This window comes from Metarhizium brunneum, chromosome 6 (genome assembly GCF_013426205.1).
Source record: "Metarhizium brunneum chromosome 6, complete sequence".
Classification (NCBI taxonomy): Eukaryota; Fungi; Ascomycota; class Sordariomycetes; order Hypocreales; family Clavicipitaceae; genus Metarhizium; species Metarhizium brunneum.
Window position 1 is genome coordinate 3,671,754 of NC_089427.1, and position 23,958 is coordinate 3,695,711.

Sequence of the window (23,958 nt, forward strand, 5' to 3'; positions counted from 1 at the left end):
TGCTCGGGCTCCGCAACAGACGTGAAGATGCCCTCGGCACTCTCGCTTTTGAATACAATCATCTCCCTGCAAAGTCGGCGCGCAGCCCAGCCCAGGGGTTTGTGTTGACGGATGCTGCAGAACGTGGCGTGTCCCGGCAGACGGACACGGCGTCGTGACAAGTCATCTTGTAGACCCTAGTATAAGGTCCTTGCTTTTCCAAGACCTCGAGGGTCAGAAGTCTCTATAAATACAAGAAGTCGGTGGGTGAGCCCTAGAGACCTGAGGCTGCCCTCGCCAAGGTCTGACTCCGGGCTCTCGTGATACATGTGTACCTTTCTTTGTTGTTGTGTGGCCTTTGTTGTCCGATGCCTTTGTCCAGATCTTGACCGTGGGACCTTCGGTGAGGCGGCGATTGCCAGCCAGATCAAGTCGAGCATCTTTTCACGCACTCTTGCGCTAGGCACTCATAAAAAAGAGCCACAAACGCGCCCTCGGGACTGTCGCCCATCGACTAGCCTTACATGCCTGGGGTCCAGCATATCAGCCCAGAATGGAGTTTCCAGATCCCGCTCCAAGTCCACCAGCCGCGGGTGCCTCTTCTGACTCGGAGGATACTACCGTGTCCGACTGGGATTCAGAACCAGAATCCCCACGCCCTGCGTCAATAGTCCATGAGGAAGAAACCAATGATTCTCCAGACCCGATGTGTGTGGCGCTCTAAACATTCTTACCAAGACCATTTCTAACATCTTTTGTTCAGCTTCATCAGCATTGCGAGCCTCAGTGGCGAGCTTGCCTCGTTGCACTACCAGCAAGGCACGCCCACAAGACGAGAAATTGAGTTCTCTTGGGCGGCCAACGCCATCGTCGGAGAGGCGGCTACTATCAAGGGAATTTGGACTTTGGCAAATAATCTGCTTCAAGTGGCCTTGGGAGCTATAAATTCGCGGAGAAATATTGCGGTAAACCAGGTTGACTCTTTGAGCTTTTGGTTCCTGAAAATCGAACTGACGCCTAAAATAGTCTCCCAAGCCGGCACTCATCTTCGCGGCCTGCGATATTGGCGGGACGATCCTAAAACAAGTGAGATGAAGATACCTGACGATGGGTCTGACCCTCAAGTCCCGGAGGTCCATCAAGTAATGTACTAACCAGACGATTCGCTCTTAGGCCTTGCTGATCGCGGCGTCAGACACATCCAAGTTCTCATCGGTCCTAGAAAATACAAACCTTTTGGTTGGTACACCTCCTGCGGCCTAAGGTCAAGCATCTCTTAACACTGAAGAGAGAAATCCCCATCCTTTTTTTTAGTCTGCTGATACCACGACAGATATTCTTTGGGTCCCCTCACAGAGAGTCAGACTGTTGTTCTTGGGAGGCCATGTTATCACACCTCATCCTCACACAGCATAAAGGTTGCCCTGGCTCCTGGATTCCTAGCATTGTCAGTCAATTGTCGAGCTTCCATAAGGACCTGACGGACAAATTCATTGCTTTCATTGAGCAATACAAAATCAGCATAATCAGTCATTACCAAGTGAGCTCAAAGTCGGATGAAAATGAAATGGTGAGCTGTCACAGAACCCCCGCCAGCTTCCTATAAAGACTAACAATCGTGTGGAGCTGGCCAAGAAACTCAATGCGACGCTTGACGTACACGGTGAGATTCAGATTGGCCTTCCAAGAGGCGACAACACGCTGTTCAATGTCTACGCACACGAGCATCAGACTCTCATTGCCAGTAGGGTTGAAAACGCCAAGGCCAGTAAGTCTTGACTCCTCTGCGGGCCTCGTATCGGAATTTCGGGGGAATCGAGGCTGATCGTCTTTCCTTCTCCAGGCTCACGCAAAGACTATCAAGAATGGCTCCGGCTTCTCACTCGATTCGGCCTAGACATTCCTGTGCGACAGGGTTCGAAGCCTGCATACAAAAACCTATGTGATTGGATCCTTTCAGATGCCGGACTGGCTTCGTGGGCAGATAAGGCCACGGGGGCTAGCAAGGAGACGGGGGCTGCTGTAATAAAGAGCCATGAACAACAGAGTCTACAAGACCCAGACTCAGAGGTTTCGAATGATCCAAAGACAGGGGAGGTCCCGAAACGCAGCCAACACGCCGTGGCCAGGACCATGACAACACTAGAGATTGGAGGGTGTATTCGAGACGCCACCATTCTCACAAGTTCCCTTATTTCCTCACTCCGGGAGCGGCAGAGCTGGCCAATGGACATGTTCCTGACTCTGGCACATCACAAGCCGCGCCCTTTTCCGCTGACAAAAGCACAGCTTATGGCATGTGTTTGCCGGCAACTACTGACAGGGCATCCCAGCCTTTGTGTCGAAATCCAGCCACTGCTGGCGGATGCACGAAACGCTCTCGACAGCCACAACATTGCCTGGATAGAGACCACATTGTGGACATGTCTCGCGGCGCTTCTTGGCGGACAGGTCCTAGGCCAGCCGTTTCTCATCGTCCATCAGCCGGCCGAGCCTGATTTCGCCTCGCCCTTTTTGCAACTTATTGCCGACCTTGCTGGCTTGGTCCAAACAACAGAAATTTCAGTCAAGATCCTGGTCGTGCGGAATGTGGCCTCTTGTCCGGACACAACGCCCGACGCCAGCACCTGTATAAATCCCAATACGGCCCGAGATGGGGCCTCCTCCTCTAGTTCGACTGTTTGCCATGTGCAAAAACATGCTAACCGCGTCATTATTCGAAAAATAATAGATCCTGGCGATGCTGACGTTTTAAAAGCTCTTGAAATGGACTACGACGCATGTTTCGAGCGTCTAGGTCCAGAGAGGGCTCAGGTTCTTTCTCGAAAAGATGGCATGGAATTTTTGGCAGCGTCCACGGATCTGGGGGCTATGCGGTACTTGTTTGCTGTGCTGGAACAACATTCCTTCCTGTCTTTGCAGTCGGTCAGAAAATCCCTGTTTTCGGCAATCAGTCAGGACGTCGTCACGGCCATACTGAATCTGGTACCCAAATCCGTGGAAAGCGTGGTAAGAACGGGGATTCTATGGATCACCCACGCCCTGCGGCCACTTACATGTGCCGAATTCGCGACGGCACTTGGGATGGGGGCAGACGACGTCGTTGGCGACGGTTTTAGCACAATCACCGTCTCAGAATTCGAAAGACTGTTGTGCGGACTTGTTGAGGTTGAGGACGGCACCGTTTACCTGGCCAGTTCCCTGCTTACTCAGCACCTTCTCCAACAGACGTCTGGTCATACCAAGGACTCGTCGCATTTTCTCGACCTCAAGCCTGCTTGTAGTCCAGACATTGCCCTCAGTTGCCGCAGATACATCCTTCATCACTACCGGAGCGGGCAGCCCGAACAAGCATCGGAAGAGTCAGAAGGGGGGGCTAGCGAAGCCCAGGGCTTTTCTGATAATGCTCCCGGTGACGTGGCGGCCGGGCAATTGGACTCGGGGCCCCTGATGTCCTACGCTGTCGAGCATTGGTTCACGCATCTACGGTTGAAAGACTACTCGTCTGGAGATACGAAATTGGAGGATGAATTTGTCTGTGACGGAGGTCTGGTCCATTGCTGCCTGCGGCTTCGAAGTTCTGGACGCGCCTTTCAGCCACCCGAGTCAAATCAACAGGCGGTGCCCAGCATCGTCCAGATCCGAGACCGACTGCATGTAGAATGTGCCGAAGCCATCAGCCTCGCACTGCATGCATCTGATATAGAATGCGCACCCGACCAGGGGAAGTGTCCATCCACAGTGGCCCTGGCTGCGTGTCAGATGGGAATCGCCAGCACTCTACACCAACTTGATCAATGCGGCGACTTTGGCGACGAGTGTACCCTGAAGAGAGCTTTCCAGATAGGGTCCGACTCGTCCCTGTGTATACTAGCAGACAGGTACAGCGAGTTCGTCAAGAAGAATGCGCACGAGATTCTCCAGGATGCAGTCCGGCTCGGAAATTCCGGCCTGATAATGCATTTGATGAACAAGCCCGATTTATGGGCCGACTCGGACTCTGGACAATATCATCAACCTCTCCTACACGTCATTGCAGCACTGGGTGGTTCGCTTCCACCGCAGGCATTATGGGAGCGGCAGGAGCAATATATTAGCCACGCCTCCGAGCAATATCAGGAGAAAACGCCTCTCCATCTTGCTTCCCTGTCCGGTCAAGAGAGTCTAGTGTCCAAGATCCTATCCAAGCTTAGCGAGTCCGAAGCAGCCAAGGCGTCGCTCAACATGAGAGACTTGATGGGCGCCACCCCGTTGTTCCTCGCCAGCCAGCGCGGACGATTCACCGTGGTGCGGCAGCTTCTCACTGCAGGCGCCGATCACTCTGTGTGCGACAACCAGGAGCAAAGTCCGCTGCACGTAGCCTGTCGCAACGGCCATTGGAACATTGCCGAGACGCTTCTTGTCTGGGGGGCATCGCCGAATGCTAAGGACAGCGCTGGCCGAACTCCGCTGCATCTGGCGTTGGAGAACAATCACCTCGGAATCGCCGTGATGCTTCTTGGAGACACCACATCCGCTCCGACTCATGAGAGGGATTTTGATGTGAATTCTCACGCATCTGACGGCTCAACTGCGCTCATTATTGCGACCAAGGGTAACCATCTGAACATGGTCCGGATTCTTGTAGGTCGCGGTGCCAGTGTAATATGGCGTGACGGAAACGGCCGGGACGCTCTGCAGTATGCGGCGCAGTACGGCCACGACCAAGTTTTACACGAGCTCCTGGAGGCGGCAAAAGTGGTGGGCAGCGACGACGTATACCAAGCGAATCCCTCCCTTCTCTCGCTGTCGGCTCTTGCGGGCCATGTCCAGGTCATCAAGATGCTGCTGGACAGAGGCTTCAGGGACACGGATGCGCTGGTTCTGGCTTGCGAGTACGGACAGACTGCGGCGGTAAAGGTCCTTGCGCCTTACTCGTCCTCAGCCAGTCGAAATGCTGGCTACTTGGAAGCTGCCTCATTTCACAGGCAAGACACGGTCAAGACAATACTCGCCGCCGGCGCAGACATAGATACCAAGTCCTCATTAAACCTCACGGCATTACACCACGTTGCCTTTAGCTCCAACCCGAGGTTGGTGCAGCTTCTGGTCAGCAGAGGTGCCAAGCTTGATGTTACAGACATCACCAAGAGCACTCCCCTTCACTATGCCGCAGGACAGTGCTCTGTAGAATGTCTCAAGATACTGGTCGAGGCCGGGGCCGGCCTAAATGTCGAGAACGAAAAGGGGGCCACTCCGCTCTACCTGGCTGCCACAGCTGGCAGTGAGGACGGCGTCGGCATTTTGCTTGCCGCCAAGTCATCTTTCACTGTGCCGCGGCCCGTTGCAGGTGAGTATTCCACATTTCTCGACCTGGCGCTGGCCACCTTCAAGCTGGACGTGTTCCGGCTAATTGTGAAGCACGCCACCGACATCTCGGGGCCGGGGCTCTGCATGTCTCCCGAAGCGTTGTTCCTGTTCCTGCATGGGCAAAACGAGAAGGGCTAGGACACAGGAAAAGTGCGGATTCTGCTGGAATATGGCATGGACCCGAATCAGAAACTCGGCGAGTACGGTTCGATGCTTCACTACGCCGCTCTCTGGGGCTGGCTGGAGCTCGCAAAGCTGCTGTGCGAGTCTGACAAGACGGACGTGAACCTCGTCGGCCAGACACATGGGACTCCGCTCCAGGTTGCTGTTATCGGAGGCGGCAAGGACGGTCCGAAAATGGTTGAGCTGCTTCTCAGCCGCGGCGTTGCCGTCGCCGCCGCCGTCGCCGAGTACATTACCATGGCCAACATGATTCTAGATCATGACAACACGACTCTCAACATGCACGCCGGGCATCACACAACACCTTTGCAGTTTGCAATCCACGCCAGGTGGAAGAGTATGGTCGAGTTCCTCCTGGAACGCCACTCAATGTTCAAGGATAACGATGGCACGCCGCTCCATCTCGCAGCCCACCTTGGGGATCGGAAAGTGGTCCGCTGTCTTGTGCGCTCCAAATATGTATCTCCCGGGGCTCGCGACATGTGCGGCCGCCTGCCGCTGCACCTCGCCGCATGCTCAAGATGTTTAGGCGCCGGGGTGCACAATCTGCGGATGCTCACCAACGATGAGTTCACATTAGTAAGCACAGACGAGCACCAACGCCAGCACGCCCTCCATTTTGCGGCTGGATGCGGACACCTAGATGTGGTGAAATTGGTTCTTCAGAAACATCCAGATGCAGTGCGAGACTGCGACGTCGACGGCTGGACTCCGCTGCACTGGGCATGTCGCAGCCATAGTAGCAAAGTCGTGGAGTTCCTCTTAGATAGAGATGACTCTACTTGTAGGAACGCGAGGAGCCTCCGAGGCTGGACCCCCTTCGACGTCGCTCGGTACCACGGCGGCCGCCTTACCAGTGACGGGAGCTTGAGAAATCGTCTCAGGCCCAACGGCCCGCGGCCGCCGTTTCAGTCTCCGGCCGACCTCGCGGCCGACGAGGAGACTGCTCGGCCACTAAAGCCAGAAGAAGCAGCGTCATCAAGCTCGGGACTTGGAGTCATATGTGATGCCTGCAAGTGTGTAAGTAGCCCTCAAGCCGGAGGGAAACTGGGGGAATCGCACTAATCCGCGCGCTCTACACAGGTGATATATGGGCCAGCATATGAGTGTACGAGATGTATCGACTTCCACATGTGCTTCAAGTGCTTCCGCCGCGTGGTGAAGATGCACTACCGTGGCCATTCATTCAGGAAGATTACATGCTCTGGTGAGATACTCGAGACAGATCCGTGGGGATAAGTCAAGCGGAGTTGTCTCGTACAGGAATAGACAAACAAGTTGAGCCTCGAGATCATCTGCAATGCCCTTCCATGTCTGAACCAGACTACTGGATATGCAGAGGTACAAGAGTGATATGTTAGGTTTGACTAGAGATATTTCAGATATGTACAAGAGTTCCACGCCATATTGAGGCCCAGAAGTCTGTTGGTCAGACACCGCTAAACAGCAGAATGAATATACATCTTCTCAAAGATAGAACGATGCAGTGAACGCTCTTGCTAGTATGGTATTGTACATAGGCATGACCAGTACCAGTGTATATTATAGCGAATTCGGCAGCAGCGGCTTTCTATTGCAAACGTCCCTTCATGGAACCTGACTTTACTAGCCTTTGTTGTGGGCCGAGTGCCGCTCAATATACCGCTCGACTAAGTAGAAGGTTGATGGATTTTGCTAAGCTTCTCGGATTCCTCATGGGTAATTCAATCAGGCTCCTGTTTCGGTTGGGAATCCAAAGTTCCTAGCTGATGACCCGGGCATCCAAGCCGTGCGGCTCCGCTTCATGTTTTGTGTCCTGAAGCCCAAGTCGGAAACGGCAGCCGACAGTGTCCGAGATTATGCAGAACCTGCTACCGCATCTTGATGCCTCTAATTGAAGATCTCTGCTGCACCAAGACTCTTCCGGTACCCATGAGGCAAACCACTAGCGATACTTCCATCCTCGGATACATCAAGGCACAACGGCAATCTTGATGGGACAAGAGTCTCTGTCACTGAGCCACCAGTGCGAATCCCGGATGGCATATTATCGAAGCCCAGCCTAGCCAATTGTGAGGGAAGGCCAGCTGGTATGATGAAGAAATATCGCAGTTCAAGTCCGAGCTGGCTCAAGACGAAGAAAGAGGCTCAACAGTCCAGACGGTTCGACCACACTAATTACGACGGCAATCGAGGACTTGTTTTTGCCTGCCGTAGATTTTTGTGGTGTTTTTGCAAACAACTCGCCCATCTAGAGATGCGGATAATCCTAGCGCTCGCCGTGTGAAACTTGTACTTCAAGCAGTGTGTACCTGAATTGACTTCATAGGAACATTATCAGGTACGAGGTCAACGTGAACCCTTGGTATAGGTGTAAGTAAACTTGCCATGCCGGGGACCGTCTGTAGATTTCTTTGTGCCTGTTGTGCCGCTCAATGATGTTATCATGAGATTGGATGTATGAGGCTAGCTGGAAGGTCGAGCTGCTTCTGAGGTATGCGTACGACCCCAACACCAAAAAGGCAGGATCGCGGTACGCCCCAAAGATACGTACCGACATCAGCATCCAAGCCAGTCATCCCTACTAGGTACTAGGCAGATGGTCATTTGAGATTAGGCTTCATTCAAATGTTATGTCAAGTTTGAGCTATGCGAGGCTAGTGATTATGGTGGATTATTCGTGGGCTCTTATTAATGAAGGAAGCAAAGCTGGAAGGCTCTCCTGCAGCGCTCTCACTTCGTTTAGCGCAGCATGACTGGATTGTTCGTTTTACTCAAAGCCTTATACTCCCTTTGTATCTTTTCTTTCTTTTTTTTTTTCCTTTTTCTTCTATTATACTAATAAGAGTCGCACTTCACTTGGCAATCAAGGACACCGGTAGAATGCGTAAAAGAGTCAAGTTAATAGTCCAGCTATAGAACTCGAGAGCTAAAATTTACATCATTGGACCTTGCTTCCGGTGCTTTGACAAGCCTGTCGTACGCCTTCCTTCCAATATCCAATACCCTTTCCACTGTTCCCGTCAGACAGTAACAAGTTTCTTGCGCGTCGCCCAGAGTTCTGTCCCTTTTTCCTCATCACATCCATTCCGTCTCGTCAGGGGCTGCCTACTTCCCGAACGCCATAAACCTAATTCCAGTCGGATAGCCGCGTGTGTTCCCTTCTCTCTTCAATTGTGGTTGAACTTGGCATCAACAGAGCTTATACAAGCCAAGATTTGCGCATGACGAGCCGCCATGTCCTGGGGCTCCGAGGCGCCACGCTCGAGGAAATTCGCCAGGCGGTCGTTGCCAAGATTCTGTCCGCCTGAGGTCGCTCCATGGTGCGTATACTTGTGGTCGGGCTTGCGGGGAGCCGATCTGAGGAATCAAGCGTGAGCAGCAGGTACGAGAGCCAAGTTAGCAAGGACGAATTACCCGTTGTACACAGCCTTTGCCGAAGGCATTTTCACATCAAGCCTGACAGTTGGTGGGTTTCCTCTAACGTCGCAGTAATAGCACCCCGAATCGGCAAGAAACGCCAAGTGTCCGTAGCTATCGCCGGAGGAAACTAGATAGGGTCGACGAGTTTCGAACCAGGTACAACTTCACTTGCAGCAAGAGAACGGAGTTGCAAACAGCGAGGACAACTGCGGCATGTCGCGCTGCTGCGAATTTGAACGCAAAATTCGATTAAAATCTCTCCCTTTTGGCTCGCGTTTGCCGACGACGGTCATTCTCCATTCCTCCATCCATGCAAGGCGTCCGGTCCTCAACGATCTCAGGAATACACGACATAGTCACGCCGGTAAAGATTTTGTTCGGATCCGAAGGTATACAACTAGCCAAATGCCTTTCCAAACGAACGTTAATCGGTAGCTGTCGTGGGTTGCATCGCTAGTGTGATACTCTCTCGGTACAGTTCGTGCATGCGTCCATCGTGCATGTAGGTATCGGGAACCGCATTCACACTGGCCTCCTTCTCCAGCTGCATGAACTCAAGCGAGTAAGATCATCTCCTTTACTGCAGCTCCTCCTTGATTTGCTCAGAGCGATGACAATGGGCAGCCCGTTCCAGGTGGCGCATCGTGACTACAAACTGGACTCGACAATCGTGCTTGCCCAATCGGCGATACTCCAGTCACAGACTCAAAGTACCTCTCTGCAGAAGTTTCCAACCCCTGAACCGTCGATATTGCTCCGTATTATTCCCTTGTTGAACAGATACCTGGTGATTAACAGTAGCCACCACTCGGATCTCATTGGGCCAATGAGCCGGTCTCAACTCAAATCCTGACTGGATTTCGCGTTTTGGCGCTCACCGGGTTACTTCCTCGGTTTCGAAAGGTAAATAACACTCGCAATGGGCCGAACCGCTGATTCTATTACACCCAAGAGCTGGGTTGGAAACCACGCAACGGTGGGCGCCGGGGCAGAGTGTGAGCTCCCCGAGCCAGTAAAACATGAAGGTGTCGCGGACTTGCTTCAATGTCTCAAAATTCGGTGAGAAAGTTGAAGCCGTGGCCCGCGATTACCAAGTTGAGATGCGGTGCGGCGGAAAAAGGCGTCCAAGGCGTCCAAGGCGTCCAGGGCGTCCAAGTCATGCATGAAAAGTGAGGCTGCCGACATGGCAGCGTGACGTGTTCAAGTTTTTGTTCGCCTCACTCCAGTCGCCGCAGTTTTGCTCGCCTCATGTCATCGTGTTCGGCGTCGACTAACGTGATGGGTAGGGTTGTGTTGTGGTATTGAAGCGCGCTGGCCATGGATGGCCATTTTCAACCAGACACTTGGGGTAATTTTGGTCCGCGTCGTCGGCGAAAGGTCGGTCCGTTACGTCGTAGGTTAAGATGACAATAAACTTGCAGCAAAACAAGTCATGGGAAATGAGATGGAAATTAAGTATACTAAGGGTTGGTGAAAGACGTAAGTTGAATGGTGGTGAATAGTAAGAAATACTGTCCCTCAGTCAAAGGCTTATAAGTTATATCAAGGGAGAGAGAATGGGATAAAAAGGGAACAATTCAAATCGACCGAGAGAATCAGTAAAGAAGACGTGCGGAAAGACTCCTTTTTTATGCGTCTGAAGCTTCCAAAACCCTACATCCTGGTTGGTTGGATGGGACATGTCGGATGGGGTGCATGATGTCACTTGCAGGGCTATTGCAGAGCCTCAATGCGATTCTTTCGGCCGCGAACTGTCCAGCCTTTATGCCCTAACATTCCCGAGAGCCTCATCTCTCCGGGTCTACGCCGTTCCCCTCCCACCGACTGCATCAGGCCAGTCTGTTCAACGCGATGCGCCTTCGCGTCTTCAAGTTAACAACTTTTGCCCCCTTATTCTACTCCTAGAATTGTATATCTAGCTCCTCCGTCAGTTGTTCGTATCCATTGTTCGGGGCTAAGTCGGGGATATCCAATTGAGCCGGTGCTTGGGCATTACTGGGCGTATCCGCACTGACAGGTCTCCGGACAAAACACCTACCAACAGAAAATAGAGCGGCCATGGCAGACGCTTCAGTAGACGAGTCCATAATTATCCAAGAGATAGGCCATCCTCTGTCTTGACGGGTACTGTAGCAAGGAGTTCCACGACCATGACGAACCCCCCGACCGAAAGCCAGGAAGAAAGAGTTCATTGGCAACAAGACACCGAAAAATACGGTTGTGCAACGAGGCGGCTCGAGAAGCTAAGTTAGCCGACTCTGACAGAGTTCAAACCATGTCAGTTAGGCTGCTAGGCTGGAACATATACATTTCCGTTCAATAAGACACAGGGAGATGCAGGAGCGCTGTAAGGGGTTGACATTGACGCCACTCGTCGTGACCCTAGGGGAGCCAGTGTATTCCTAAAGCGATCGAAAAGATAGGTGGATGATTTGCTATAACTCGAAGTCAAGAAGCTTTATAAGCGTGAGCGTGATCATGATGCCAGTTGACGGTAACATCATGACTTGCTTCATAAGGAACGAGCACTGTTCCTAGCCACAAATACAACGTAAGGCAAGGCGAGAAAGGATAGTCCAAGAGACCTGCCAATACCATTGTTGAGCGTTGAGGCTATGTGTCCGCGTGCAGGTGGTTGAATAGGCTTGGCCTTGGGCAGCAAAGTCTTACACCACTGCGAACGCAATTCGCTGCATATTTTGCTGGCACGGTGTGTATTACTCTGACTTGTCTGCCGTTGTCAAAACGCGTGATTTTTTGGTATGCTCCACCATCAACGGGAAGCCAAGACAAGCATGTCTCTGACACATAATTATAGTGAGGCGCAAGGCATTGCGGTAGACTGGTTTGGACTGGTTGACAAGTTGCAAGTTGACCAGAGATCTAGCCATGGCATGTCGCGCGCCACATAACGCGGTCTCTTATTGTACAATTGGCAACGGCCAGAAAAATGTTGTCAATGTATCTGTATTATAGCGCCGCGAGCTGCGGTTGCGGATGGACAGTCCAACGGATTAATTAAAGGCGGCACAACGGTACTAAGGACGGAGGAAACGTACCGCAACCGCTTAATCGCTAAAGATTCTTCATATTCGATCCCGAAGGGATATTACTCGAAGACACCACTCATCGGAAATGGCCAGTACTGCAGTCGGAAGGTTCTCGTGGCCTCGTGGTAAGGAGATTGGCTGAAGGATCTTGATTGCCTGGCTATCAGCATCATCGACCAAGCCAGACCTCAGAGCAACAATCTGATTACCGGGTACATGTTGTATGACCGCCATCACTGTTGTGCCTGTTCCATGGTTACCAAATCATTGTTGACCCAGAAGCTTCGTCTCCAGGGGCAGCCTGTCACTGCCAGTCAAATCCGAGGATGACGAGCACGATGCCTGGGTCGAACTAGGGAGTGACTGTCTGCCTCATAGCATCGTGACTCACTATTTATGACTCCAACAGGGATGGTGTTGACTGCCTTGATGAAGTGTCGCGGACAAGATGTGGACAAGATGTTTGGCGGAGGTACTCAGGTACTTGCTCTCTTGCGGCACGCGCAGCAGAATTTGAAGTACGGAATACATGTCAGTCCAATCGGTACGCTCCAATCCCGAGTCGCATTCCCTGTGTAAAATGGTCAGCTCTCACAAATACACACATGTAAGCGGCCAAATATGCACATGTCTTTCTGCTTGCCTCTGACCATACACGGTGCGGTACCTGTGCGAGTTTGTATGTGACTCCCCCGCTACCCTTTCGAGGCATCGTGCCCCACCGAAACGCACAATCGCCAAAAATTCAAAGCCCACTAACCACGGTCAAGTCTCATCCAAACGCCTTGCCCAGCTGGCCCATATTACCCTCCGCCTTCTCTCGACCCTTTCTTGTCCAGCACCGGCTCATCCACAGCAACAAGGTCGAGAGTAAACTTCGCAAAGCAGCTGCCCAACATGAGACCCATTCTCCTTTCTGGGCACGAGCGTGCGCTCACTCAGATTCGGTACGACTTGCCTCGCTTCGCTCATTCCCCTCCTCGTCAAAATAGCCCCTCCCCGCTGTCCGATTGCCGTTTCAATCTTGGCGAGTAGAAGAGAGAGAAAAATGCTTGCGAGGAATTTCTATGTCCTTCAATGACTCATATACTAACTGTCCTTCTCCGTGAACAGCTACAACCTCGATGGCGATATCATCTTCTCTGTCGCCAAGGATCAGCAGATTTGCGCCTGGTTTTCGCATAATGGCGAGCGTCTCGGAACCTACCACGGCCATGTTGGTGCCATCTGGACCGTCGATGTCGACCCTACCTCAACCATGATCGCCTCTGGTTCTGCCGATAACACCATCCGCCTCTGGGACGTCAAGAGCGGCAAGTGCCTCAAGGTCTGGGAGTTCCCCACCGCCGTCAAGCGTGTCGAGTTCAACGAGGATGGCACCAGGCTTCTCGGTGTCACGGAAAAGCGCATGGGCTACCTGAGTAACATTGTCGTCATCGACATCAACCCCGACGTCGAGGCCGAGCAGAGCGACGAGAAGGCTTTGACCATTGTCTGCGACGAATCCAAGGCCACGGTTGCAGGATGGAGCAACATGAGCAAGTACATCATTGCTGGACACGAGGATGGTAGTGTCAGCCAGTACGACAGCAAGACCGGCGACCTCTTGGATAACGTCCCCATCCACGAACTCAATCAGCCCATTGTCGACCTGCAGTGGGCTCCCGACCGCACCTACTTCATCACTGCTTGCAAGGACAAGACCGCCAAGGTAGGTGACAACCATACGAACCAATAGGCAAAGTTGAAGGGTCAGCAAGGAGATACTAACAAGCTGACACAGCTCATTGCTGCCCGCGATCTCACCGTGCTGAAGAACTACGTCGCCGATACTCCCCTGAACAGCGCCACCATCACCCCCAAGAAGGACTTTGTTATCCTCGGCGGTGGTCAGGCCGCCATGGATGTCACCCGTACTTCCGCTCGACAGGGTAAATTCGAAGCCCGTTTCTACCACAAGATCTTCGAGGACGAGGTCGGCCGCGTGCGAGGCCACTTCGGTCCCCTCAACACCGTCGCCGTCGACCCCACGGGCAAGAGCTACGCCAGCGGTGGAGAGGACGGCTACGTCCGTGTTCACCATTTTGACAAGGGTTACTACGACTTTCTGTACGAAGTCGAGAGGGAACGAAACAACCGAATGCAGTAAAGGGAACAATACATCATATGACGAGGAAGTAAAATCACCAAATATCGCGGACCTTACCCTGCCATCTTAATATCCTTTGCTGCACGACGGGACACAAACAAGCGCATGGCGCCGAGTTTGCAAGTTTCGCCGTGAGATTGGGAGGAGAGCAGAAAAGTCCTGCGAAACAAATTTGGTCTTTTTAAGGCGCGTCTTTTCCTGGTATGCTTGCATAGTTTGGCGTTATGGCGGAATACAAGGTAGCCCTTTGTTTTTTTCTTGGGGTTAAACGATACAATAAAGAGAAAAAAAGTACACCCGGGAAAAGACGCGTCACGGGTTTTAAACAAGTAGGGTCGGAAAATGGTACGGAGACCGGGTACACTGGGCATTATTTGTGTTTGTCTTGTGCCGATGAGGGTCTTTATATGTAGGTAGTTCATATACAGCCGTTTCGCTTCCTCTTTGACGAGATACGAAGAGCAAAAGGGCGGGAGATGGAACGGAGCGTCTGCCGAATTCTGGAAGATGTGGGAATGACATTGTAGTTTTTGCGAATTGTACTCTTGACGTGAGGGCCCAGTGATGGAAATCGATATGTCGAGACACACGCCGGACAAAAACAGTAGCATCTCCAACTAGGAAGCTGATGGTCGAGAAGTAAAACTACTTGACACTTTGCTCAAACTGACACACGCCAGACAACCCACACTCATAATGATGTCATGACAAAAATCCTATTGACTCAACCAGGCCAGGCCACTACATAACAAGCCTACAAGCCCCAAACACCCAACATCATTGACAGAAAACGCCATACATCTATATCAGTCCCGTAGCCACCTATCCCGGTTTTCTAACACAATACACGCCATGCTCTGTTGAGCTATCAATCACTTTCTCTTCTTGCCCTTTTTGCCTTTAGACGTGGTGTTTGAACCCGTTGAGGCGACGCTGGATGCGCGGGAAGGGGCTCTAGAGGAAGCCTTGCTTGACTTGACATTGTCCAGAGCTTTGTTCTAAACTAGGTATTAGTATTGCCGCCAAATAGGCCAGATCCAATAGCTAGAGTAGACGAACCTTAACGCCATTCTTGGACTTCTTTTTCGCAGGTGCACCAAGGATACTGTCCTCGTCGTTGTCGTCATCTGGCTCACGCTTAGTTTTGCCATTGACACCGTTGGACCCCCGTGCAGGCACGTCTTCAAATTCCTTAACAATCGTAGTGATAAGGGTTGTGCAGCGGCGGGAGAGCTCGGTCGGAGTTCTGCTGAGGAAGAACCAGTCAAATCGGAAGAGGGGGGACTCGCGAATGTCATCACGCATCTTTTCATACAAGCCCTCTGAGTCGATGCCGTATCGGTCGAGGAGGACCAGCAGGAATCGGTCCTCTTCCTCTGTGTACACCTTCTTATTGGTAGTGGAGACTGAATAGTTGATCTTGAGCTGCTGCAGAGGCACTCTGTACTGAGACATCTTCTTGCGCAGTAGCTTGCGCTGGTTCTCAATCTTGCGCGTACGTTCCTCTCCGTCCTCGATTACCTTGATGGATTTGGTGTAGTCGGCAATTTCCGTGTACCGTTGCCAAAAGACCTTGGCATATGCCTTGATCTCTGCAGGCGTCTTGCTGTCGATTTCATTCGAGATACCCTCGTAGTCGTGACGCCCATACTTGCCGGATCCATTGACAAACTGCTGGAAATCTCTTCGGCTCCAGTTACCGAACCCTCGTGTTGATAATTCCTCCTTCTCTTTCTTTTCCTCCTCAGTCAGTGGAGTGGCATTGTCGATTTCTTGTTGATCGAGAGCCCGTTCAGCTTCTCGATCAGACAGAGTCTCTTCGTCACCATCCGGAAGGGGGATCTTATACCCAATTTCCTTTCTATAGTAGGCCGTCTCTCTGTCTTGGAGATCTCGGAGACGTGGTGGGTAGAATTGGTAGTCTTGAACAGGAATTTGCTTGGGTGCGCGCGGAGCTTTAGGTTTACCATCACCCTTGGGGTCTCCGTACATGGCCTGTCGGAAGTACTTGTCCATAGAGTACGATTGTTCCTTGCGCTCACGTTTCGCAGGATTGATCCAGTTCATACCGACATCCTTCTTGACGTTGGCAAAATTTTCACCATTCCATTGGTACGCGGACTCCGACGTAAATTTCTGAAGGTCGTCAATTCCCAGCTTCTCATACTTGGCGTTGAGCTCTTTGGTTCTATTTTCGCCCTGGTTAAGGATGGCGTCGATATCATCGTCATGAAGCTCCTTTTTACCCTGCAAGTCTCCTGTTGCGCCCTTGGACTGGAACACCTTTTCTGCACCATGCTGGATCATGGACAACAGTTCATCCTTGTTCGCTGCAGCCTTGGCCGCAATCTGTGCACGCCCTTGTTGAATGACCAACTGATCAAGACGGAGCTTTTGTGCGGCGCGCTCCAAAACCTTTTCCTCGATGGCATTGTCGGTCACGAATCGATACACAACCACCTGCTTTGTCTGTCCGATACGATGGGCACGGTCCATTGCCTGCAAATCGGCTTGTGGATTCCAATCGCTATCGTACAGGATAACAATGTCGGCAGTTGTCAGATTGATACCTAGACCACCAGCTCTGGTGGTCAATAGAAAGACAAATTTCTCGGAGCCGGGCTTGTTATAATCATCAATGGCAGCAATTCGGTCTTCGTGGGCGGTTCCACCATCAATACGGCAGTACTTGTAATCTCTGAAAACGCAGTAATCCTCAAGAATATCAAGCAAACGACTCATTTGGGAGAAAATGAGGACTCTGCTACCCTGTTTCTGGAGTCGGACAAGGAGCTTGTCCAAAACAGCCATCTTTCCGGCGTTGTATACCAAGTGTTCGTCTGTAGTGTAAGGTGGACCAGGTTCAGCACCCTCAAAGAGGTATGGGTGGTTGCAGCACTTTCGAAGCTGCATGACAATGTTGAGAAGTCGAGTCTTTGACTCTCGCTTGCCACCAGCGCCATTGACGGCGTCAATATCCTTCTCCAGGATCTTCTGATACCACTTGACCTGCATATCAGACATGCCCAAATACACATTGACCTCCTTCTTTGGAAGCAAGCTCTTTTCGACATCACTCTTGACTCGGCGCAGCAAAAAAGGTCGCAGTACTTTGTGCAGCTGCTGAACAACAGTATCTTGATCACGATCTTGACCTGAGAACCATTGGTCAAATGCCTCGGAATCGCCAAACACATCGGGCAACAGAAAGTTCAACAAAGCCCAAAGTTCGTGAAGGTTGTTTTGCAGAGGAGTACCTGTGATGAGGAGTCGGTTTCGGGACTGGAACAGTCGGATGATCTGAGACAGGGAGGATTCCTCGTTCTTGATACGATGTGCCTCATCAATAATGATGTATTCCCAAGCAAATTTCTTCAGGTGAGCCTTCTCTCTTAGGATCATTTCGTAACTGGTAATGCAAACATCGAATTTCTCGTCCACGAGGCGCTCGTTGATAAGGTTGTGTCGCTCTTCTTTGGCGCCTTGCAGAACCAAAACGTTGACCTCCGGCGTCCACCTGGCGAACTCCCGCTTCCAGTTATCAAGTGTCGACTTTGGCACAGTGATTAAGTGCGGACCGGTAATGCCCGCAATGTGCCGAAGATATCCTAGGAAAGAAATTGTTTGAAGAGTCTTACCGAGACCCATTTCGTCGGCAAGAATTCCAGAAATACCATTCTCATGAAGAGAGATTAGCCAGTTTAGGCCTGCGACCTGGTAATCTCTCATCTGCCCTTGAATAAAGTGTGGCGAGTCACGGAACACGGTTTCGGCAGAACCCCCGTGCTTCTCATCCTTGAGAAGTTCGGCATCTTCTTCGGCCTCGGTTCGCCGGCGACGGTCACTGGTAGCTCCTCCCTGTCGGCCAGCGCCTTTCTTGCTGTGGGCTGCCTCGTTATTTTGGCGATCAATCTCGGCCATGATGTCTCGAATCTTGGGGTCGGGATTCGTCTCGATGAAGTGACGAAAGAGGTCAGTTAGACCGAGAAGATATCGAAATCGTCGAATTGTATCATCTTCCTACGGGGGTAGTTAGTTAGGGTTCAATGCTAGCAGTCACTCTGAGTACAACGACGTGCCTTCGATTCGCCTAGGCGGTCGTGCTTCCTGCCGAAGATGCTTCGTCGCAATTGGTTTGCTTCTGATCGGCGTTTTCGCCCATCGGTAAGCGGCTCTCCGACAACACTGCTCGCCGTTGTGTTGGGGTTTGTATCCGAATCTGTGTAGTCTGGGGTTTCGTCGACCTCCTAGCAGTTGCCTGCTGTCAGCGTCGCTGCATGCTCACAACTTGAGTTACACGATAGACTGTACCATTTCTTCTCCTCTACGGTATTCCGGTGCATCTGACATTGATGCGTCGGTGTCCAAACCGCTAGCTCTTGATCGCGGCGCCATGGCGAAAACGAGAGATATTCGAACCTCTCAACGCGACTGGTTGTAAATGAGACGCGTTGGGGGCGGCCCTCGCCGGAGAGGTCAAAGATCTCGGCTGGCCGTAAATATGTTAATTCACAGTTGATGGATGTAATTAAATCCAACGGCACTGGCGTCGTGGCGGAATATGTCTCGACGGAATTAGTGACAAGGTCAGAGAAGTATTTCGGAAGATTGATGGCGGGAAGAATCTCTACGTGCCCATCGAGGCCAAGGCCAGGTCGAGTTTGGGGCTAGCGCGTGCAGGGAGATCCACCACGCTACAAGCAGCCGGAGGGTGGGATGTGAATGGTCAACCCGTGAAGCTGGCGGGGATGCCAAACCCAACACCCCAGGCCCGGATCGGAAGAACTTTATGTATTTACAGAGTATGTACAGAGTATGTACAGAGTATGTACGGAAAAAGTTGCCCAGTTAAACTCGCGACGGCGATACCATGAGAGTAGGAACTTCTATACATCTCGCATCATACAGGAATTTGCTTCAAGAGCTACCTACCTAGGTAAATAAATACTTGTACGCTATGTAATAGACTGTCCTTTGCGGCAGAACCTGGACACCTGGTGGAAAGCTTACTGACGTAGCGCTCTCGAAGCATAGCCCGGTATGAAGCCAAGACCCGGCCAGCAAATTCGGAAAAAGTTTCTTTGTCACATATAGTGATTGTGACGGTCTAATAATACTTGAAAGCTTTTCCCTCCTTTTCTTTTCTTTGATCTTTTTATTTTTTTTTTATTTTTTTTTAATGGTGCACAACAATATTGCCCAGGTTTTGATCTGGAGATTGAACATGGCAAAGTCACGTGTCGGCTCGTGCCTGAACGGTTCCGTTCTCAGCCCGCCGCCCCACATGGCCGTTGAGAGCCCCATGACCACAGATTCTGTTGGCAAAGACTTCGGAAAAGCAACAATAATCTGCTGACATTCACATCCCTCGCCGCCGCACAGAAGGAGGAAGGGCATTGGATCCGGCAATCTACAACATCCGAAGAACACAGGCGATACAACAAGTTCAGCCGGGCTCAGACCAAACATCTGGTAGAGTCCTGCCCGGGACCGTCGGATTCCTTTGTCGAGTCATCCGCGGGGTTGCGGTTCGACATCACCGTGCGCCTCCGTACAGAACAAACATTCAACTTGCACAGGTAAACCCGGCATCTGGCCGCGAACCCCAAAGGATTCAAGAACCCTTGTTAACACAGTACGCCATAGCAGAGCCACATTTCGTCTGACTTTCTTTTGTGTCTCTGCCGCCATGGACACCAACAAAGCCCCTACCGGGAGGCACGTCTCACAAACCGAAACTCCCGAGCAACTCCTCGATGTCTTCAAGGCAGCCGCCCTCTCCGTAACGAAACTATACAAGACGTCGGCTCTCGTCGAATCTAGGGCCAGGGTCGAAGGCTATCAAGAGTGCCTTGATGACCTCCTCTCCTTTCTGAACAAGGCAAATATCGGCCTCACAGACGGAGAAGGGTGGTCGATACGAAGATGGGCAACGGAGCGCCTTGACGGACGTGACTCGGCGCCACAAACCACCGAAAGCGAGGACGAAAACGAGCGAGTAGAGAGAACATCGTCGCCCGAAATCACAAGAACGAACCCTGACCCTCAACCGCCAGTAACTAAACGGCGAGATTCGCCCACTCCCAACACTTGTTCGGTTCCAGAGCCGGTTCCCGAGGAACCTATGGCCATTGTTGTACCATCACAAGACAACTTCTCCTTTCAGTCTTCCCACCCCTATCCAAACATCGCCACATTAGACCTCGAGGATTCCCGAACTCGTGATGGGTCGTCCCACCCGCCTAGCCGAGGCACCAGGTCAAGAATAGGCGGGCACAACTCGAAATCGGGTCCGAGAGGGGCTGGGCATTTGGGCAAAGGAGCCGGAACGAAACGTCGGTGGGATTTTGACGATTTTTTTGGAGGCTGTCTAGGAGGAAAGGACCCATTCGGAAATGGAGGAAAGCGCAGCCGGCATGCTTGATGAATTTCGTGTAAGCAGAGATCATGTCAGGACCAAAGATTATGAGAGATGAGGCATAGCATTTCGGTGTCACACTGGGTAGTGTCATGCACATAGGACAACATAGGACATGGGAGCTAGCATAAAGCATCAGCCGGCGTTTTTTTTTTCTTCGGGGGTCGAGGACACTGTATATACACGGGATACCATCATGTTATTGAACAAACCATTGTACGAAACGAGGGTTGTCATAGATGGACATGTTTCATTTTTTTCTCCTTTTTTTTCAAAAGATAAATACTACAACTATTACCGCCCAGCAGGGTATATGCATGCATACTATAACGTGTCTCTGTCGTCAATCGTGGTCTCATTACTCAATTGCTACTTTTGCCAGCTACTCGTGACTGGAATGCTCGTGGGATTCCAAACCCAACTGCAACCTCAGGGCGGTATTCTCATGCTCCAGCTCCTCTATCTGCTGCTCTAACATTTCCATTCTTTCCGTCGCCCCCAGGACAACTTCCTCGGATATCTTGGCCAGTCTCCACAAACGCAGCACCACAACAAGGGAACCAATAGACTCGGCAAGACCCTGGGAAGCAATATCAATAACAAAGCTCACCACAATAACGGCAGAGTCAAAGACGTGAAACCACGAAGCAAGAAATCTGTCATTTCCGCCATTGTCAGCAACAGACAATGGAAACAAAGGGAGGAAAGGGGCAGGATATGAAACCTACTCTAGGCCAAATGAGAACAAACAAGCGGCCAACTCAACCATGAACAAGCTGCTGAACACCAGAGCCGCCGTCTCCAAGGTTTCCCTTATTTGCACCACCCACTCCTCGTCGCTTTGATGCATTTCACAGGCGATTAGCTGGATGAAGACGTTGGCCAGCAGCGCCATTACGTCGAGCATGACGATGAACATGACGAGAAAGTGCTTCTTGCGGGACGCGAGGAGGACTCTGCCTTTGCGGCGGAGATGGTGGACGTGGCGGAGGGCGCGTCGGGTTATGGACGGTGAGGGGCGATGGCCCGGCGGTAGGAGGGGGGCGGAATGGTCAATGTGCGAGTTGTCGGACATGGTGACGGAGACTGGGGGGGAGTTGCCAAGGTCAGGAGCTGGATGAGAAGGGCATTGATGATGCTATGTGATCAGTAGGCAATACATGGACTATTTAGGTGGTGGTGATGGCTGTAGGACAAGCGGTCGAGATTCGCGAACTCGAGGTCGGTGTTGTGTTGACAATGGAACGTGGAACGGCTTCAAGGTTAGTGATTGACAGCCTAGCGCGGTTTGCATGTGGCATTGGCCGACAGCTACGGAGTACCAGGTTACTACTACGGAGCACCTGCGACATCTAGACTGGCCATGGCTTGGATGACATCAGGAGCGGCACGCACCTCCGTAATGGGCGTGAAAATGCTGAGGCTGGTGGACCGAAGCAGGTCGCCAGAGACAAGTCCAGAGCCATGCAGCCACAAAGAGCAAGTGCAAGCATCGGGTCGATGCCGCCCGGAATTATGCAGGCGGCGGATAAACCCCGGCCCCCCACGTTGAATGCTGCGCAACCGTGGGCCCTGCGTCTAAAAGCTCCCACTGCCAGTCAGACTTGCAAAGTTTCATTGGCAAATCGTGTCTCGAGCCTCGTTTGTTGTTTGTTGCAGCCGCTGCTTGTCCCTCATTTCTCTCCCCCTTCTCCTTGTCGCATTGCTTGTGGCAACCGACGTCTCCTTCCAGGGAGGGCTACATCTGTGTGAGGCGAGTGCAAAATTTCCCAAATCTCGGTACGTCGCGCTCCACGCATCCCAACCCGCGAGTCGTCTTGCATTTTCTGGTCTCGCTGTGCTGTTATGCGCAACTTGCGTCCTGCTCATGACGAACAGCTTGTGAGCGAGATTTGCGTCTGGGCCGAAAGGTGAAAAATTGCCAAGTTCGCTCGTGCTAACACACCTGCCCTCTGCTAGGAACCATCTTAAGGACGCCAAGTTTCCACAACCCCTTGGGCGAGAACATCATGTCGAACACGAACCACAAGGAGGACAAGCCTGCCGCTCAGTCGGCTGAGCACGAGCAGGAGGCGGAAGTGTCGGCGGGTGAAGAGGTGGGTGTCTTGCACGGCGCAAATTAACGCCGGCCACATGAAGACGACAGAAGAATCTGTTTGATACAAAAAAGCAGGGAGAACTGACTGGTATATACCCTGCGCTAGGAAGAGATCACGGCCATGAAGCGCCGTGTGGCTGAAATGGAGGAGGAGGCCAAGAAGCTGCGAGAGATGCAGGCCACCTTGGAGCAGCAGTCGGCTGATTTGGCAGATGACAAGGAGTCGGTTGATGCGCGAAGCATCTTTGTCGGAAACGTCGACTACTCTGCCTCTCCTGAGGAGATTCAGGCTCATTTCCAGAGCTGTGGATCGATCAACCGCGTGACTATCCTCTTGGACAAGTTTACCGGTCAGCCAAAGGGGTGCGTGTCGCCGGCATAGCATTCATTTTACTGCCCCCCAAAACAAGCCGATGTACTGACCAAGGCATGCACGCAGATACGCCTATGTTGAGTTTACAGAACCCAGCCTGGTCGCCCAGGCCCTCATCCTAAACGAAAGCGTCTTCAAGGGCCGCAACATCAAGGTCACACCCAAGCGCACCAACGTTCCTGGCATGAGCCGAGGTCGTGGACGAGGAGGCTTCCGTGGAGGTCGAGGATTCCACGGTCGGGGTGGTTTCCCTCGTGGTGGCTACCGCGGCGGCTATAGGGGCCGTGGCCGGGGAGCTCACGCACCTTACTAGGGACCGGGAAGCGACTCTTCGCCTGGGCCGACAGATAGTGACGACGGGTCATGGATGCCATCACGTGTAGCGTCCAATCTTTGACGGTTTGGTAGGAATTAGGAATTTAATAATGGATTTGCTGACGCGGTCGCCGGCGGAAATTGAGAGTGGTTTGATATCATGGTCCCCTAGGTAGGCATACTACACAGGGACTGGGGTGCACCGACAGAAAGAAAGAAAGGAAACCTATAATACAGACATGAAGGAAAGGGGGGAAATCAGTTCGTGTAAAAGTAACAGCGCCGCTAGGAGGGGGGAACAGATAAGGCAACGACTTGGAGTTTAAAGGATGATTTGATTTGGAATGATTTGCTGCATTTGGCTGAACACGAAAGAAGAAAAGAAAGAAAGACATTCAAGCTTAGCCGGCCACTTTATCCGTGCCTGATATTGGATATGCGTCTGTGAGATGTGGCCTGCACCGTGTGATGAGAAGACGAGATGTCGCAACAGAGTAGAGCGAGTCTTGTATGCGATTTGCGTTTTGAATGCCGAGGGCGGAGAGTGTAGAGCCTGGATCTGCCAGCAACACATGGGAACGCGTACTCGAAACTCTCCTCGGCCCAGACAAAGCGTAACTCATCCACCACGGACCAAAGATT

General features: G+C 52.0%; 8 protein-coding genes across 8 annotated transcripts; 5 read left to right on the top strand and 3 right to left on the bottom strand.

The window, feature by feature from the left end:
* Positions 1-532: 532 nt before the first annotated feature.
* ANK1_3 (Ankyrin-1) lies at positions 533-5,466 on the top strand (the record flags this gene model as incomplete). Its single annotated transcript, XM_066131642.1, has 7 exons — positions 533-687; positions 743-944; positions 1,006-1,065; positions 1,153-1,218; positions 1,313-1,549; positions 1,606-1,747; positions 1,823-5,466. The coding sequence occupies 7 exons, from the start codon at positions 533-535 to the stop codon at positions 5,464-5,466; spliced, it is 4,506 nt and encodes a 1,501-aa protein (XP_065987628.1).
* Positions 5,467-5,502: 36 nt separating this feature from the next.
* SAT10_1 (Ankyrin repeat domain-containing protein SAT10) lies at positions 5,503-6,750 on the top strand (the record flags this gene model as incomplete). Its single annotated transcript, XM_066131643.1, has 2 exons — positions 5,503-6,531; positions 6,595-6,750. The coding sequence occupies 2 exons, from the start codon at positions 5,503-5,505 to the stop codon at positions 6,748-6,750; spliced, it is 1,185 nt and encodes a 394-aa protein (XP_065987760.1).
* A 1,910-nt stretch (positions 6,751-8,660) lies between these two features.
* G6M90_00g104400 (uncharacterized protein) lies at positions 8,661-8,936 on the bottom strand (the record flags this gene model as incomplete). The annotated part of the gene is made up of 2 exons (XM_066131644.1): positions 8,661-8,850; positions 8,908-8,936. 2 exons carry the CDS (start codon positions 8,934-8,936, stop codon positions 8,661-8,663), a joined length of 219 nt encoding a protein of 72 aa, XP_065987769.1.
* A 3,924-nt stretch (positions 8,937-12,860) lies between these two features.
* TIF34 (Eukaryotic translation initiation factor 3 subunit I) lies at positions 12,861-14,112 on the top strand (the record flags this gene model as incomplete). The annotated part of the gene is made up of 3 exons (XM_014685949.1): positions 12,861-12,910; positions 13,077-13,674; positions 13,747-14,112. The coding sequence occupies 3 exons, from the start codon at positions 12,861-12,863 to the stop codon at positions 14,110-14,112; spliced, it is 1,014 nt and encodes a 337-aa protein (XP_014541435.1).
* Positions 14,113-14,984: 872 nt separating this feature from the next.
* ISW2 (ISWI chromatin-remodeling complex ATPase ISW2) lies at positions 14,985-18,507 on the bottom strand (the record flags this gene model as incomplete). The annotated part of the gene is made up of 4 exons (XM_066131645.1): positions 14,985-15,110; positions 15,172-18,132; positions 18,192-18,359; positions 18,424-18,507. 4 exons carry the CDS (start codon positions 18,505-18,507, stop codon positions 14,985-14,987), a joined length of 3,339 nt encoding a protein of 1,112 aa, XP_065987759.1.
* A 1,294-nt stretch (positions 18,508-19,801) lies between these two features.
* G6M90_00g104430 (uncharacterized protein) lies at positions 19,802-20,536 on the top strand (the record flags this gene model as incomplete). Its single annotated transcript, XM_014685951.1, has 1 exon — positions 19,802-20,536. One exon carries the CDS (start codon positions 19,802-19,804, stop codon positions 20,534-20,536), a length of 735 nt encoding a protein of 244 aa, XP_014541437.1.
* A 376-nt stretch (positions 20,537-20,912) lies between these two features.
* hvcn1 (Voltage-gated hydrogen channel 1) lies at positions 20,913-21,605 on the bottom strand (the record flags this gene model as incomplete). The annotated part of the gene is made up of 2 exons (XM_014685952.1): positions 20,913-21,186; positions 21,259-21,605. The coding sequence occupies 2 exons, from the start codon at positions 21,603-21,605 to the stop codon at positions 20,913-20,915; spliced, it is 621 nt and encodes a 206-aa protein (XP_014541438.1).
* Positions 21,606-22,539: 934 nt separating this feature from the next.
* pab2 (Polyadenylate-binding protein 2) lies at positions 22,540-23,314 on the top strand (the record flags this gene model as incomplete). The annotated part of the gene is made up of 3 exons (XM_014685953.1): positions 22,540-22,626; positions 22,735-22,991; positions 23,068-23,314. The coding sequence occupies 3 exons, from the start codon at positions 22,540-22,542 to the stop codon at positions 23,312-23,314; spliced, it is 591 nt and encodes a 196-aa protein (XP_014541439.1).
* Positions 23,315-23,958: the final 644 nt, after the last annotated feature.